This window comes from Protopterus annectens, chromosome 2.part2 (genome assembly GCF_019279795.1).
Source record: "Protopterus annectens isolate FY-2018-M chromosome 2.part2, PAN1.0, whole genome shotgun sequence".
Classification (NCBI taxonomy): domain Eukaryota; kingdom Metazoa; phylum Chordata; order Ceratodontiformes; family Protopteridae; genus Protopterus; species Protopterus annectens.
Genome location: NC_056730.1, coordinates 413,355,875 through 413,374,143, shown reverse-complemented (window position 1 = coordinate 413,374,143; position 18,269 = coordinate 413,355,875). Strand labels below are relative to the sequence as shown.

The 18,269-nt window shown below is 42.5% G+C and overlaps 1 protein-coding gene across 1 annotated transcript in view; it reads right to left on the bottom strand.

The window, feature by feature from the left end:
- LOC122795952 (transcription factor TFIIIB component B'' homolog) overlaps positions 1–18,269 on the bottom strand; it is a 905,227-nt gene that overhangs the window by 866,572 nt on the left and 20,386 nt on the right. Inside the window, exon 2 of the mRNA XM_044064434.1 lies at positions 17,759–17,993. Within this exon, the coding sequence (XP_043920369.1) occupies positions 17,759–17,993 (235 nt within the window). The remainder of the gene's footprint in view (positions 1–17,758; positions 17,994–18,269) is intronic.

Here is an 18,269-nt window from a genome sequence, read left to right as displayed (position 1 = left end):
ATATAACTCATATCCCAAAGTGTGTGTGTCAGCTACTTGGGCAGGGACACGAAGCATTGGTTGGACAGAGAGGGTACTGGAGGTTTTAGCTTGACCACTAGGCTGAGATATGGACCCTACAGCTGTGCCAGTGGAGAGTCTTATTGAGGATCTGGAGAGAAAGGGAGAAACCAGCCACAGACCGACTGTGATCTCCGTGTGCTTTTAAGGGAAATTGTACTTTACTGTGTGTGTATTTGTTATCTTCCCTTATGTGGACGCCCCTCATTGGTGTAAGTGGTGAGGATTGAGACTTCTTAATTGCACGGCCAGTGCACGGCATCACACCAGGATGCCACATACTCCCTCTGAAAACATCCTGCAATCAAATGCTAAAAATGACTTCAGCAAGACTACAAATGTCTAGGCCTCAGGCCTACTTTCTTGACAGGAAGCAAGAATTCAGTCACCAGAGGTTTGGAAAACTTCTCAGAAAGACTTTCTGGGCCATTAAGCAAAACAGTCAGAAACAGAAATACAAACAGTCTTTTCTGAAGCAGAAAGCATTATTTTCAACAGGGAGATGTGGGTACCCAGAAAACAGGTCCAAGACTCCAAGCTTAGTTGTCACAAAAACCTCCCTTGAAGGGCTGCAAAGGAGCAGCAGCTAAGGCTAGTATCCTACAGTTGGATCCAGGATGGTCTGGTGATGTAGGAATTCTGCTTCAGACAGATGCATGTTAGGGGTGCTGGCAGGCCTCAGAGTCTGACAAGGACTCCAAAACTTCATCTCTTGATTCAAGAGAAATTTATTGGGTCAAAGCATCTTTCTCATCTTTTTTGCCGTGGGACAGAGGTAGTGGGCTTACCTGTTGGAAAAGCTGGTCTGTACACACGCCTCATTCTTATTTTGGCATACATAAACCCTGAGAATACGAGTGGTTTTCATCCTCACAATCATGTCAGAGCAGGAGAACCCAGCTAGGGGATGGCTCCCTACTATGCCTGAAACTGAATGCTGTGTGCGTCTGCAGGTGTATGTAAGGGGGAAGGGTTAACAAGTACCAGGGCTTGGAGCCTCTGCTATGCTGATATATATTCCTATGCAAAATAAATAAAAAATAGTCAGTATAAGTTCAGGTGTCCCATTGGGTATAATATTAGAGGCTCAAGCAAGTTAGGCTGTTCTCAAAATATTTAAATAATGCTTTCCTGTCTGGAGTTAAAAATTCCTGAATGAAAAGTATATGAACACTCAAAACAAGCAGCCACGCTTAATAGCAAGTGCAAACATCCAGCCCTTCCCAGATGCTCATGAAGCAATTAAAGCTGCTAAAGAAGACCAAGACGCTTGAAATGTCACAATTGCACAGTCAGTCTCCAAAAGGGCAACAGCTCCGGGAGCTGGAAAAACAGATGTCAGAGATGAAGCTGGACAAGGCTGGAGCTCTCTGAAGCTAATGCCCTCAGGCCTTTGTTGGACTAACAGGGTTGTTAAGCCACTATACTCTCTGCCTAAAGAAACCTCAATGGCATTTCAGTGGTGCTTCGTTTCATCTCTTCTAGAACCACTAATAGGAACTCAGTCCAGAGGCAGAAGAGACATTTTATCTTAAGGCCAGATGTTCTGTGCATTCAGTAAAATCCCTGAAGTTAGTAGTCCTGTGAAGCAAGGATCTTGTCTGAAAAACTGTGCACTACTCAAATGACAAAAAACTGATGGCTCTGCAGGATAGACAATGAGGATGATAAATCATTGTATAGAATCCATCTTCCAAGGTATACCTGTTGGTAAACTTTAAGGATTTTTATAGCCTTGGAAAAATTTCCAAAATCGGGATCAAGAAAGGCCAAGTCAACAATAAACACACTGAAAATCAATAATAAAACAGCTGGGTAATAAGGAAAATCTTCAAAACTACAGATCACTCTAGAAACTGCCCAGATAAGATCAAATTACTTGCTGCTAAATACCCCATGTGACAAAAATGATGAAGTAGAATACAGTGCCTTTTCTACCAAGTAATCTGCTGATATCCTCAGCATAGACTGGAGATCAGCTTTGATCTAAGGAAATCCTCCCAACTGGCCAGACTTCCAGAGCTTCAGACATCCTCAGAGCAGTTAATTTTCAGTCATTATGAATGACACTGCAACAGTACTCCTAAGGAACAATGTACCTAACACTGAGGACCCTCACGATAGGACCTTGATTAGGATGAACACAAGCAAGTGGTACTATTGAGGGTTGAAGATGCCCAAGGATCGCCTTAGGTAAGAACTCAGATGTCAAGTCCTGAAGAATTAATTTTCTAAAGTGGCCTGATTCTCAAATCATAGTTCAAATAATAATGGTTGATGAAGGCATGTAAGGAGGGTCAAAAAAGTTGCAGCACTGCAACGGAAACATTCTTAAAGCAAGCAATGAAGGCAACCAGTCTGCTAATGGAGCAAGCTTTGACTGCAACACCTGCCAAATGGCTGGTTAACTAACTAATGTCAAAAGGCAATGCAGGGGTGCTTGGAAACTATATTCCTTTCTGTTCTTGGTGCAAAAGAGATAAACAACTGGACTATCTTTTGGAAATACTTTAGCTGCTGTGCATGCCTGAAGTACTAAAGGCTTCCTCCAGCTCCTTGCTTCAGCCACCAAAAAAAGAGAGACAGAGATATGGATGAACTGGCTCAGGGATACCAAAACTACCTTTGGCTGAAGTTTGTGTTTGTCCCATAGAACACACTATACTTTTAAAGAACAATCAGGGTTGCCTATACATAAAGGTATGCAGTTCAGAGATACAATGAACAGGAGTGATGGCAACAAGGAACAGCATCTACCAAGAAATGACCTCCAATGCTACAGCATCTACCAAGAAATGACCTCCAATGCTACCAAGCTAATAGGGTCAAACGGCAGATGGGAAAACTTGTCAACTACAAAACTCAACTCCCACAAAGACATGAAGAGATGGGTTCTTCAATAAACAATGAAAATGCAGCACTTCCATATGGAACTGCTTGATAAGTTAATGGTGGGCCATAGTTATTCAAGGTGATAAAAAAAATGCAAAAAATAGCCAAGACATGCAGCATGACAGTGGAATAACTGTGACCCACATCATACAACTGCCTGAGGTAAGCCAAAATTAACTGTAGACTGCCTAACTGTACTAGTATTGCTACCCTTCAGAGTGAATGACGTGATGGTACTGGGTACCACTACACCTAAATTAAGAATGTTTTAAATATGTAGGCATACCCCTGATGAGCAGAACTTCTGGAGAATGTCAATTACCTCATAACCTGCTACCTGCAGGTTCAGAGTCCAGTTGAATAAAGGTGTCGACCAGTTCAATCACTCAAGAGTATCAGGCTGCTCCCACAACCAGCAATGATGAGTTACTTTCTTAGCTACTACTGGGTGAATGCATATACTGCTAAGAGCCCCCAATGCCAGAAACCACCCCCATCACAGCTATTCAAAGGTGGCAAAAATAAGTGGCTCTCTTTCTTTCTGGAATGTTATGCTACACTGGCAGTGATGGCGAACCTATGACACGTGTGTCAAGGGTGACACATCATGATGTTTTGGGTGAAACACCAGCGTTCACCAACACCAGAGTTACTAAAGCTTTTGCATTTGTTGCTTATGTGAAGTGCATTGAATTATTTTGTGCCAGGAGCCAATTCAACAATACTGATGCAGAGGTAAGGAAGTTATTAACCTCAAAGACTTTCAGTATACTGTCTCAAAAGAGTCTGCAAAGGGCAGTGCCAACATTATTTTCTCTTCATGGTTACACTTCTGCAAAGGGCAAGCAGTCTGCTTTTCTAAGTGTGTGATGTTTTGCACACCTCTCACCTGTCCTTAATCCCTCCTAAAACTGGCAACTTTTTACACTTAATGACAATAATGAGATTTATAGACTCATTTTACTTCAGAAAATGTATATTAATTCATGTTCATTTTTTTTTCTGTCAGTGTCTCAAACTAATACTAATAGCAGTTTAAAACTGTCCATGTTTTTTATTTTTAGATTTGTCCCCGATTCTGTTGAGATTTATCCATGAAGTATTGAGAGCTATGCTGTTTTATTTTTATTTACTTAATTTTATTTTTTTGTTTGTTCTGGAAGGGGGGAGGGACACCAGCAGAGTCAAGTTAAGCATCTTCTGAACTTTGACACGCCGAGCCCAAAAATTTGCCATCAATGCATACAGTATGGAAATCAGCAGGACTGGAGAGAAAGTGTCTAACAACCTCACCTGCTGTGGAAGGCGAATAAATGCACCACTACCTCCCCCTGGCTTACTGGATGGAGCAGAAGACAGGAAGAGTCACATTCCCAGACAGCAAACAGATTAATTTGCAAAATGCTCTACTTCCAGAAAAGCAAGATAATGTAGAAGCTTGGAATCAACAGCCCCAAAACAGGGCTGGAAGACCAACTCAGGCCATGCACTAGCTCATTCACTTCTCCAAAGATGTAAATTGCTGAAGAAAAGCACACCCATACCAATGGTCCCAGTGTTAAATGATCAATGATTCTGTATACAGTAGGTATGACTTTGATCTCCTTGCTTGCTTAGGTACCATATAACAGATTGGCTTTCTGACCAGATGAAGAGAGGCCTACAACAAATGCCAGTTTCTCCAAGGTCTTCCGGGTCAGGTGAACCAGCATAAACTCCAAATGTGAAGCACCTTCCCAGACTGCTGAGGTTCATCCAAAACCCCTAAGCCTGAAAACAATGGCCCACTATCAACATCAGGTCCATGAGTTCACTGTGGTGCTGTAGTCAGACAACTCATTTTATTTATTTTAACATTTGTTTATCAGGAAAGCCTGACTTGGAACAAAGTCAGTTTTCAGTGGAGGCCTGGGGAGAAACACTCCATATGTCTGTTTTTATAACATGGGAGGAAACCAGAGCACCTGGAGGAAACCTACATGGATGCAGGGGCACATGCAGACTCCACACATTAGACACCCCAGCCGAGAATCAAACCGGAGAACCTCTTGCTGTGAGGCGACAATGCAACCGCTGCACCACTGTGCCGTCCAATTAAATCTCTCATCTCATCATCTGTTTAGATTACAGCTAACAGTTCTGCTAAACTATCAACTTATTTCATGTTCATATGTCCCTGTTTGAGATGCATCCTGCTTATTTATTTATTTTTTTATAAACCCCTGTACTTACATGCTTCATTACAATTTCATCCAAGTTTTGAATTCAATATACAGAAGCTTTTCTTTCCAGGGACCCACAGAAAATAGCCTCCATCCAATTGAACTATTCTTGTTCACAAAAGAAAAGTACAGTTGTGTAAAATCTTACCATAACAATAGATGGCCTTCTCCTCACTGCTGCAATATTCTTCACAGATGTGACTTCCTTCCAAAGATTGCCCAACATCCGGCCAGTATACCAAAGTCTTTAGATTTTATAAGAACCGTACATCACATGTATGTTCCCCATGTACAGCGTTGGGCATAAAGGTGAAGTACAGACACAATTAATCAGACCTAAATTGCCTCAGGAGGAAGAAAATACACCCAAGGACAATGTAGAACAAGTACATCCAGAAGAAAAAAAATTCAGAAGGGAAAGGAAACAGCCCCTTGGCCAGGAGGGGTAACAAAAGACAGGGACAACAGTCAAAACAGGGGGACCAAATACTGCAAAAGTGTTGAGAAGGACATCTAATGTTAAAGTTAAGATTTACAACTGTACTATGTCCTTCCATATCACTACTGTGGTATTCTTCACTGAAGGAATAGTACAAGAGCTACGACAACTGGGAGGAGGAAGGCACAGAAGAGCCCTCTACTAATCCATGCAGAATAGCCCTGGAAAGAACTTCCAGTTTGTAATGGCTACTAAAAGAATGAAAAGAGAACCAAGCAGCTGCTTCAAGGATGGAACTGATGTCCAGAGCCTTGAAAAAGGCACCAGAAGAGGCAGACACCCTAGCAGAATGTGTCTTTATAGACGGAGAAAAACATTCACCATGGCAGGAATAACAAAAGGAAATAGCCTTAGAGATCCAGGAGGAAATAGTTTCCTTGGAGACTGCCAAACCCAAAGCAAAAGGATGAAAAGAAACAAAACACTGCACAGATTTGCAAATATCTTTCTTTTATTCAAATAATATCTGAACTGTCTATGCAGGTCCAAGGTGTGGTGAACCTTCTCACTGGCAGCCTGTGAAGAAGGAAAAAAGGAGGGAAGTTGAACAGACTGATTAAAGGATATTTATTAACTACCTTGGGCATAAAAAAGATTTGTATGAAGAGACACCCTGTCTCTGTGAAAAACTGAAAAAAGGAGGAATGGTCATAGATGCCTGAAGCTCAGCCACTCTCTTGGGAGAATTAACAGCCAAGAGCAGAACAGTTTTCAAAGTACAAAGCTGCAAGGAAGCTGAACGATCATGTTTAAAAGGAGACAGAGTCAATTTTTCAAGAACAAAATTAAGGTCCAAAGGAGGTGGAATACGATTTCTCGGGGGCCTGATATGAAGAACACCTTTAAGAAACTGCTTGACCTCAAACTGAAAGACTAAAGGAGGGGTCAACGGCAGACAAGCAAACCAGCAGCAGACAGGTAAGCTTTAACTGAAGAATATGTAAAGCCAGCATGAAGCAGATTACACAAATGAGAGAAAAGCAGAGGAACACCTATTGAGAAGGGATCCTGATGGTAAGAAAGTCACCACAGAAAATCTTTTCCATTTAGACATGTATTATTTTCTGGTAGTGTGTTTTCTGGTCTCCTGCAGAACCTGAAGCACATCCTCATAAAAAAGGTGCCTAAAAGGGTTCAAAACCCATCACCTACAGTGTCACTTGAAGAGTGGACAGGTGAAGAGGGATAAAAGATCATTTGTCTTGTGTGATAAGACCTATCTGTTGAGGTAACTTGTGGTGATTCCCCTGGCCAGATGAAAAAGGAAGGGGGGGACCAGTACTATCTGGGCCAAAAGAGAGTAATCAGCAATATAATGGTAGAATCTTGTTTGATCTTATGCAGAACTCTTGGCAACAGAGGAAGGCATACAGAAACATTCCTTTCCAAAGAAAACACAGGACGTCCATTTTCTAAGTCAGAGGACTCAGTACGCTCAAAAAGAAGAGAGGAAGTTGTATGTTAAGAGGGAAGACAAAAACACTAACCTACGAAATACCCCACCAATGGACTATGTCCAGAAACACATCTCTGTGAAGCATCCATTTGTGAGCCTGTGTTCTGCACCTGCTCAGTAAGTCTGCCACTAGACTGAGCTCAGAAGCAATGCAGACTGCCTAAAGAGTCACCTGATGACTGACAATACCGATCCCAGGCCTGATAAGCTAGTCTGCAAAGGAGGCAAGACCTCGTAGCCGCCCCTTCCACTTGATATACCACATCATGATGGTATTGTCCGTAAAGATTTTCAGGGGCTGTAGAGAAAAAGGGAATAAAAGGTCTTAAGAGCCAGAAACAGAGCCTTCATCTCTTTTACAACAGGGTCTGACCCCTGATGAACAGACCAAAGACCCTGAACTTTCATAGGGCCACAAGAAGTACTCCACCCCAGATCTAAAGCATCTGTGAACAATTCTCGGGAAGGAACCACAGCATGAAAGGGTAGCCCCTGAATGAGAAAAATTTGCTTAATCTACCACTGAAGCTCAAGTTTGAAACAAGGAAGCACTGGAACCGTGAACTCCAGGGGGTGGCAAAGCTGAAGCCACGGGAATGGTGGAAGCCATAAACCCCAGAATCTTGAAAAATTCCCTTGTTGCAATAGAGTGCACAGAAAAAAGTGACTTGAGGAAGACTGTCAGAGACTAAACCTAGGGAGCAGGAAGAGAGGTCAACATGGGAATGGTCTGCATCCTGCAACCAAGAAAAATATGATCTTAGGAGGGTATAAGCACTGACTTCTTGAAATTGATGGCAAGCCCTAGACTTCTGTAAAAGACAAGTGGTGAAGCAAAGATCTTGAAGACTGCTGGGAGAAAGAGCCTGAATAAGCAGGTTGTCTAGATAAGGGAAATTTGTACCCCTCAAAGCCTGCAAAACACAATGGCAGGAGTAGGGCATTTGTTGAATACCCTTCGGGCAGTAGAAGCAAAAAAGAGCAAAGCAGAGAAGTGAAAATGAGAGGAAGAAACAGAGAAACTTCTACATTTCTGGAACAGATGGTGAATAGGAATGTGAAGATACTAGACAGACTAAGAAGGCCTAAAGGAGAAGAGGAGGAAAAGTCTGAAGAGGCAGCATCCTGAAAGAAGGGAACTTGAGAAAATTGTTGAGGAGTGATAGGTCCAGAATTGGTTTCCAAGTCCCCTCCTTCAGATAAACCAAAAACATTCAGGAGTAAAATCCTATTCCTGCTTGGGTGGATGGAACGGGCTGAATGGTGTCTTGTTCCAAAAGGGACTGCAGAACGTCTGGAAATAGACAGAGTTGGTCTGGAAGAGGCTGCAGAACGTCTGAAAAAGAGAGCAGAGATTTCCAAATCATGAAATATCCTTGACGAATGATAAGACAGTACCCAAGAGTCTGCGGTGATCTTTTACCAAATTGGGAAGGACAAAGAAAAGCAGAGAGATAAGGGGACCTGGTCAAAAGAAAAAGGAAGCAAAATGTCAAACAGAAACAGATTTGTCCTGAAAAGATTTGAGACATAGGAGTCTGTGTGGATTTAGCAGGAGGAATATGCCTAGACCCCTTCTTACCTTTGGGAGGCTGAAAGTCTGCTTACGAACAGTAGCAGATTTAGAAGGGTAATTCCTCTGGAATTTAGGTATGGGGAGATAAAAATATGCTTTGACTTCCTGCATGACCTTACCCTTATCCTGGACAGACTTGAACAGGTCAGCAGCAGCAGTCCTGAAAAGATTTTTATTACTGAGAAGAGCATCCAAAAGTTTGGCTTTAATATCATCAGGCAAGGCTTGAAGAGGAAGCCAAGAACAATGCCTCATCACAGAAATAAAAGCAGCATCCCTGTAAGAGACATCGGTAGCATCCTAACTGCATTTTATTGAGTGACAAGCAACCTGGGAAGTGGACGCAAGCAGGGAAACAGCTGAATCTTTCCCTTCTGAATCAGGCAGATCAGACACAACCTAAGCTACCTAAAAACGGACAGCCAAGACACGCATGGTCATGTAGGTTTGGTAATTAACCTGAAATGAGAAAAAGGTGGCAGCAGTGTATACTTTTTACCAAACCTATCCATAGCTCTACTATCCTAATCAGAAGGAAAAAGTTTAAAAGGCTTATCAGCTGAGACAAACCACAGAAGGACCATCAGAAGGGTATTTAAACAAAAACCTGCAGTCCTCAGTCACCTTGTAGAACCTATCATGTTTCTTAGGGGCCAGGGGCTGATATTCATGAGTTACAGAGGAAGAACAAAAGGTGTCCAAAAGTGCTGCCAAAACAGGAGGAACTGCTGATGGCTTAGGAAATTTCTTTGTAAAAAGCTCATAATACATCTTTTGAATGTCAAAGACCTTGGAGCAGTCCCACTTAAAGGACTTCATCATACCCGCAACAGTGTCCCCAATGGATAATTCTTCCAAAGGGGAATCTAGGCTCAAAAAAACCTCTTCCTTAGTGCCATAATCTAGAGGAGAAGAAATTTGAGAGAGGTATGCAAGGGATTTCTCCCCAGAACCTAGATATTCATCTGAGGAATTTGGTTCCCTTGTCCTCTTAATGGGCATGGAAGACCAGGGAGAAGCAGGGACTGACACCCCTTGCAGAGGTTTCAAAGCCATGAAGGCATTAAATAAGCCTTGAATAAAATCCTGCCATTCATGTTGGGGATCTTTAGCAATAAGGGATAATATGCTTGATCTTTTGCTTTTTCTTAAGCGGGACGTGCACTCTAACAGTCAGTGACTCAGTCCCTTGGCAGGATCACAGTGGGAATCTCTTCATGGACAAAAATTTGAGGATCCCCCCCTTGGCTCCTCAGAAATAAACAGCCATGTTTCTCCCTCAACATCCAGAGCAGATGTTTGAAAAGTTTCAGAGGATGTGCGACATCTCGAATCCATGCTGGCCTCAGACAGGGTCACAGCAGATACAGCTGACAACCACTGGACAGTCCTTCAGGGCTTTCACTAGCTTAAGAGAGATGTTCAGTGTTGGCTGAACAGCAACCTGATTAGGCCTAGACTTTTTGGCATTCTTAGAAGACGGCTGTCTATCCTTCAGGACAGGAGGATTCCACCATAGCACCTTTAGCCAACAATTTAAGATAGTTCTCAAAGCATAGGGTGATGGAAGATAAGCAACTATGGAGGGTCTTAGGGTTGAAAGCTTGACAGCTAGAGCACTGCATATGGTCATGGGAAGCACTTAGGCAAAGACGACACTGGTCGTGACTGATCTTTATGGGGAATCTGTCTCCCACACTGACATTTTCCTTTCTTGGATGACATGAAAACAAGTAAACAATAAAACTGAGAAAAAGCAGAGAAGAAACCCCAATGAGGCACTTATCTGAAGATGGCATGGTAACCAGCATACCAGATGGGTGTTCAGATAGACGTTCGAAAATGGTGTTCGGACTGGCAGCAAAGTTTTGAGTAATTGCATCCATATGTTACCTCTCAAACGTCCAGATTTTTGCAGAATGTCCATATTTTTGCCTCATATTTTTAGTTTGTACCTCATAAAATCTGCGGCTTTCAGGCAAGTCATTGAGGATTTAAGTCACTAAATAATGACATACAACTGAGATTCAGACTTCATACCCTTCAGAAAATGCATGCCAATACAAAAGCTGCTATTCTATCAACTTTCTAAGCTTATAAGAACAATATTTAAAAAATGTCCCTATTTTTGGGTCTTTGTCCCCCAATTATCTGTGGCATTGTCCAGATTTCTTGTGCTAAGAGGTTGAGAGGTACAACTTTATGCCCTACATGGGGAGCATATGTGTGATGTATGGCAACTATAAAATCTAAAGGCTTTGTTATACTGGACAGACACTGGGATATCCTTGGCAGGAGATCCCTTCCATGAGGAACACTGCAACCGTAATACACATGGATATCAAACCACAATAAAGGGTGATACTGATATGGGCAAGGGGAACATGGCTCCTGCAAACACTGATGCTAAAATGTCTTCAGTGAGTGCTAAGCAAATGGAGATTGCCTCTGGCTGTTCCACTATAAACAGTTTGCAAAATAAGATTTGCTTTCTCTACCAACAGGTTAAGATGAAACACTATACAAGTCTAGGTTTCCAAGGAATGTAGTCAAGAAAAACAGTTTTAAATTTGGACTTCTGTTTGTAGCCTCAGTAGCAATATTGTTTCTTAATAAATCAGGTAATACAAGGGAAAGTGCTAGAAGACAGCCCTTTGGGCAGATAATTCTACTAAGAAAACTCTAAAAAAAAGTACAGTTTTGTACCTACCATAAATGTAGATGTTCGAGGATTCCCTTGCTGCAGTCCTGACTATTGGGTATAGTCCCAGTCGGCCCGAATACCAGAGGGTCATGGCGCCTTAGACCGCCAGGGTACTAATGCGCATGCCCGACGTCATCTCCTCAGTCTTTTCTTGCCCCAGATGTCAGAAGACCCAAAAGACAAGTCCCAAAACAACCTGCACCAAAAAACATGTACAATATATACAGTAATATATACAAAAAATATAAGCATGTAAACTCACCTACACAACCACCCTGAAACACAGAGGGGAAGGAGGGAGGGTATTGATCTGCACAAGGGAATCCTCGAACATCTACATTTATGGTAGGTACAAAACTGTACTATGTTCTTCGTCTTCCCTTGCTGCAGTCCTGACTATTGGGTAGAATCCCAAAGCAGAGGTAAGGGAGGCTGGCAATTATAAAGAAGCAGGAGCTGACAACATGCCTTGTAAAACAGCTGTGGCAAAACCAGCTCTAGTCTTAGAGTATATAGGCAGGTGATAATGCCTAGAGAAAGTATGCACTGAACTCCAAGTAGCTGCTTCCAGAATATCCTTAGTTGCCACCCCCCTTAGAAATGCTGTTGAGGTGGCAGTAGCCCTAGTGGAATGAGGCCTAATCCCAGCTGGAACCTCTTTGCCATGATGGGAATAACAAAATGCAATGCAAAAGCCAATCCACCTAGAAATAGTTTGTTTTGACACAGGCTTGCCCTGTGAACTCAAAGCAAAAGAAACAAGTAACTGCTGAGACTGCCTAAAATCTTTAGTCCTGCTCAAATAATAACGCAATTGCCTGTGTACATCTAAAGTGTGCAAAATCTTTTCCCCTTTAGTTTGAGGGTCTGCAAAAAACGTAGGCAAATGAATAGTTTGGTTTAAAGCCACACTAGAAACCACCTTAGGCATAAAGGAAGGATTAGTGCGTAATGATACCCTATCCTTATGGAAAATCAAAAGGGCTCTACTGCCATAAGGGCCTGCAACTCAGACACCCTTCTTGCAGAAGTAATAGCCAACAGAAAAGCAGTCTTCCATGACAAATATTTCAATTCAGCAGTAGCTGCAGGCTCAAAAGGTTGTAGAGTAAGTTTTTCCAACACAAAATTGAGATCCCAAGCAGGAGTAGGAGCTCTACGTGGGGGTCTTATATTCCTTGCCCCTCTAAGAAACTGCTTGAACAAAGGATGCGAAAACAAAGGTGGGTCACAATCATAGTGAGCTGAAATTGCTGCAGCATGAATCTTTATGGAAGAGAAGGACAAACCTTTGTCCAATAATTCAGTAAGATATTGAAGAGCCACACTCAAATTAGGCTCTGAAATCTCCAAATTCTTTGTTGTACTCCAAAATAAAAATCTCTTCCATTTTTCTACACTCTCCTAGTACTAGGCCTTCTAGCTTCCATAATCACATTTAAAACTTGTTGAGGAAGCTGAGACCTACCGTGCTTCAACACAGAATATGCCAAGCTGTGAGATGAAGAGATTGAAGCTTGACATTGAGCAGATGACCGTCCTTCTGAGATAACAGATGAGGAATCAGAGGTAAAGGCCATGGAGGCTTCTTTACAAGACTCCTTAGAAGTGGGTACCAGTGTTGCCGAGGCCAATCTGGAGCTATCAAAATCATCCTTGGCCTGTCTTGTCTGACCTTTAGTAATACCTTTGGAAGAAGAGGTAGAGGTGGAAAGGCATAGACATGAAGGTTTTTCCAACTGAAAGACAGAGCATCCACTTTCCAAGCTGTGTGATGAAACCCCTTTGTGCAATACTTTGGCAGCTGGTGGTTTAGTGGAGAAGCGAACAGATCTATGTCTGGAGTTCCCCATGACACTGTCAATTTCTGAAATACATGAAGATCCAGTTTCCACTCGTGGGGATCCATGATTTGTCTGCTTAATACATCTGCTAGGGAGTTCTGTGCTCCTGGCAGAAACCTTGCCTGAAGAGTCAGTTGCAGGCTTAACGCAGTCTCCCATAAAATCATTGCTTGCCTGCATAGAGGATAAGAATGTGTTCCCCTTGCTTGTTGATGTACCACATGACAGTTGTGTTGTCTGTCAGAATCAACACCTGCCCTGGAAGAAGTAACTCCTTGAACGCCATCAATGCAAACTGGACTGCTAACATCTCCTTCATGTTGATATGTAGATGCTGTAGTCTGGCAGGCCACTTGTCTTGTATCCACTTTCCATTTAGATGAGCTCCCCAAGCAGTGTCCGAGGCATCTGTCGTTAAAATCTGACTCGCCTCTGGCCGGGTCACAGAGAGTCCCTTGTTTAGGTGACATTCCTGAGCCCACCACAAGAATTCCTTTTGAAGGCAAGGTATTATTTGAATGACAGTGTCCAAATCTTGGCAGTGCTGTGTCCATACATTTTGAGATACCATTGCAGCTTCCTCATATGCAGTTTGGCATTGGGAAGCACCAGAATACAAGATGCCATGAACCCTAATGCTTGAAGGACTGTCCTTGCAGTCAGCACGGACTGATGAGATAGTTGATGGAAGTAAAGTGACAGACTCTTTTGTTTGTCCGGGGTTAAAAGGCCATCTGGGCTGCTGTATTCAGTCTCACACCCAGAAAGCACATGTCTTGAGAGGGTACTAGACTGGACTTTATTTCGCTCACAGAATACCCTAGGCATCTTAGCACTGCTATGACATATTCCAGATGCTGTAGAAGGTGTTCCTTTTCTTGAGCCAGAATCAGGCAGTCGTCCAAGTAAGGATAGATTTGAATGCCTTGAAGCCTGAAGTAAGCTATCACTGGAGCCAGAACCTTTGTGAATACTCTGGGCAGTAGATAAGCCAAAGGGCAATGCAGAGAACTGATAATGAAAATCTCCAGTTCAGATACTTTCTGCAACTTAGCCTTATAGGCACATGAAGGTAAGCTTCCTTGAGATCCAAAGTTACCATCCAGTGATCCTTGCCCAGCAGAGGTAACAGTTGCTGTAACGTCAACATCTTGAACTTGGGAATGTCCAGATAAGTGTTGAGGATAGATAAATCCAAAATTGGTCTCCACGTGTTCCCCTTCTTTGGTACTAGGAACAGGCGAGAATAAAATCCAAGCCCTTTCTGATACAGGGACTGGCTGAATGGCCCCTATCTGGAGTAACTGAGAAACTTGCTTGTGAGCCTCTTTTCTTTGTGGAGGAGGAACATCTGGCATGCCTTTGAAAGGGGCATTGTGTGGAAATAAAATCTGTAACCGTGATGAACGATATCCAGCACCCATCTGTCTTGAGTGATTAAATCCCAATTTTCTTTGAAAAGAGACAATCTTCCTCCCAAAGGAGCTGCCAGACGAGAGTCCACTGGCAGCTGAAAAGGCAGGTCATTGGTTCTGCTAAAGGACTGACCCCTGCCCTCACCAGAAGTCTGAGCAGGTGAACTGTCTGATCTCCTTGAGCCCTGCCCCTACCACGTCTAGACCTACCCCTAGACTGGGAACCATAAGCAGGATATGTCCACCCCTTAGCAGGCCAATTTCTACTAAACTTGGAGGCTGCACCTGCAAAAATCTTTAACAGTCTGCATAGACTTAGCTTTGTCCTCCATTTTCTTTAAAACTGCTTCCACAGGCGGTCCAAACAACACATCAGACTGTAAAGGAGCATCCAAAATCCTAGTCTTAACATGCTCAGCTAAATTCTGATCCTTCAACCAGGCATGTCTGCGAAGAACAGAACTAGTAGCAGCCACCCTCGAGGAGGCCTGAACAGCATCAAAACCACACTGCAAAGAATGCTTACCCACTTGTTCAGACACATGAACCAAATCCAGCAATTCTTTACACTCAATACCTTCCGCCAAAGCATCCACCTTAGATTTCAATTGTGAAAGGAGATAATTCTGATATTTCAGCATATGAAACTGACAATTCAACGCCCTCATGGCTAGAGTGGAAGAAGTATATACTTTCTTACCCCACCTATCCAAAGCCCTTGCCTCTTTATCAGAGGGTACAGGATTTTTAACCACAGAAGCTTTAACACCTTTAGGCCCCTGAGAAACAGTTTCTGGGTCCGCCCTGGGACTCTTAAACAAATACTTATGAGCTTGGGCACCCTATAATACCTATCAGGCTTAACAGGAGCAGGAGGCAAGGAGTCAGGGTTCAGAGAAGCCTCTGCAAAACATCCTCCACCACATTCAACACAGGAGGAATAGCTAAGGGCCTATGCTGGGGCAAAACAAGAATTCCCTAAGCCTTTTCCTGGAGTCAGAGTAATCTTGGCCTTCCCATTTAAAGTGCTCCTCATGGAGTGAAGAGTCTCTGAAAATGAAAAATCCTCAGGAGGAGAAGCTGAAGGAGTGGAATCATCCACATCAGAATCAGAATAAGTAGGAAACTCTTGCAAGTCTTCCACAGAAGACTCTGAAGCCTGTGAACACTGTTCAAAACTATCAAACTCCTGTTCCACCCTAGGCCTCTTATCAGGTGGGGCATAGAACCTCTAATCAGAGTAATCAAATCTTCTGCCATTTTAAGCATATGTTTCTTAGGCACAGAGCCGCCCAAATGCTGGGAGAGCCCCCACAGAAGCTGAACTTGGCCTACCTCTAAAAGAAGCTTTGGCAACAGAAGGAGAGGCCCTAACTACCTTGGGAAGAGAGGGAAGAACAGTTACCTGAGAAGCCCCTCAGCCTGGCCTACCTCCTGAGAGGGCACATCCTGTAACAGTAAAGTATCTGCCTGAGACTCCATAGAGACTCCTGGCAAAACCTCTGGCTCCCCTGGCCTTCTAAAGGACTGACGTCGGGACTGCCGTTCCTCACCCCTAGGCTCACTGATTTGTCCTTGCGCTCTTTGGATGAAGCAGGGCCGGGAGCATCAAACATAGTACAGCAGCTCCCAAACACTAACCTAGCACAATCAACACGATAATCCCTATGTATCTGTTTCCCACAAGAAATACAGTTATTTACTTTTTCTGACATCCGTTAAATACTGAGGCAAGAAAAAACAAAATGTTCCCCACGGGGGTTACTTAGCCACTCTTTCGGGTCTTCGGGTCTGAAACGAAAAAAAAATCACGACGCCAACCTGCACTCGCAAAATTGCTTCTGCACGGACATCGGACCAAAAAGACTGAGGAGATGGAGATGGTCATGCGATTAGCAGTACCCTGCCGTCGCGCCAGGTCATGAGCGCCATGACCGGGCGACCATTCGGCCTCTGGGTATCTTCGGCCGACTGGGGACACTGACTATACCCAATAGTCAGGACTGCAGCAAGGGAAGACGAAGAACATCCCAGTACTTAGCAGTTCACCTGCTTGTTTAGCTTACCATGATCTCAAAGTAAGACACTGCTCCTCTGCATTTTCAGTCAATATTAACTTTGAAATATCAACACTTCAACCATAAAATATGCAAAATAAAATACAATTTAAATATATTCACCTGTTCAAAACAGGTTTGAAGAACTATGAAATAAAGTTGTACATACCCAAGAGATATGACCAAAACTTCATCACAACTGAGCAGATAAGTCTAATGGCAGAGTAACGTTTTAAAATGTTAACCATTAATACTAAATAAATATATATACATTTCTAGAAAACAAGGTTATGACATGCTACACCTAAACAACATAACCTAGAACAGAATGGAATTTTTTAGTTTTTCATGCTGAGTTCAGGAATATCATCTGATCAGTAAATAAATAAAAATCAATCCAGAGCTCTACTAGCTTCAAGTGATGAGCTGCTACTGTTGTCAGATGACAATGAAAGCAAGGGATGAGTATATGTTCAAGAAAAAAAAAATCCATGGTATCCCTCGAAGTCCCAGAAAATCTAGTATGCAACCTATACTGGCTCAAAAAAAAAAAAACAAAGAAGAAACTTCATAGTGTGGAGGGCGTGAAGTTCATTCCTTAAAATATGTTATGCACCTAGTTCATTAATAAAAATCGAACTGTAAAATATGTACAACAAAATAATAAAATAGTAAATAGAAGACATTAGGTAATAGTAGGTAGTAACTAGAAGGTAATGCTAGGTGGGTAAGTCCACAGTTGAGTTAAAAATGGAATAACCTTTATCGAAACACACAAACAACCACACGATCCTAGTTGAGTATAAAAGCATTAAAGACGTTCACTATTTATATACAATAAGGTTATTTGGGGCAAGAGAGTGGTTAGAGTGTTTTAGAATGTGGTTCTGTTAAAAGCAATAAGTAAACTAGGTGTATAACATACTTTAAGGAGTGAGCTTCACACTGTGAAGTTTCTTATTGGTTTATGTGTTTAAGAAAGGGACAAAAAAAATAATTAATCAAAATTTACATGGTAAGTCATACTATTAACCTTTCTGGTTGTGCATTAGCTTTTTCTTCCTCTTCTAAAAGAGCACCTTGCTCAAATTCCTGATCTGGGTGCATAACTGTTTCTTCAATGTGGAAGACTTCAGAGTGAGGTTCACCATTCAGAAGGCAGGAGGTATGCTGATCTTCACATTCAGATCTTTGTTCGTTGTCATGTTTTTCATTTGAAACAGCATCCTCCACAGCAGGCTGAATGGCTATGATGTCAACACGAGCATCTATTAAGAGCAAAAAAAAAAGAATGTTACCAAATAGTGTAGCTCATCTGTTTATCATATCTACTTGCTATAAATACATTTCAAATATGCAATATAGACTATAAAAACACACTGGCAGTCATGATATCTGACTGCAGGACTGCAGTCCCCCAAGCTGTGAACCACAATGGTACAATCCAATAACTTCTCCTAATCTCACATAGAAAATGAAACTAGACTGTTGCCTTACCAGTCCGGATTCAGGAAGAAGGCAGCAGACTGCTGATGCCCCAGATG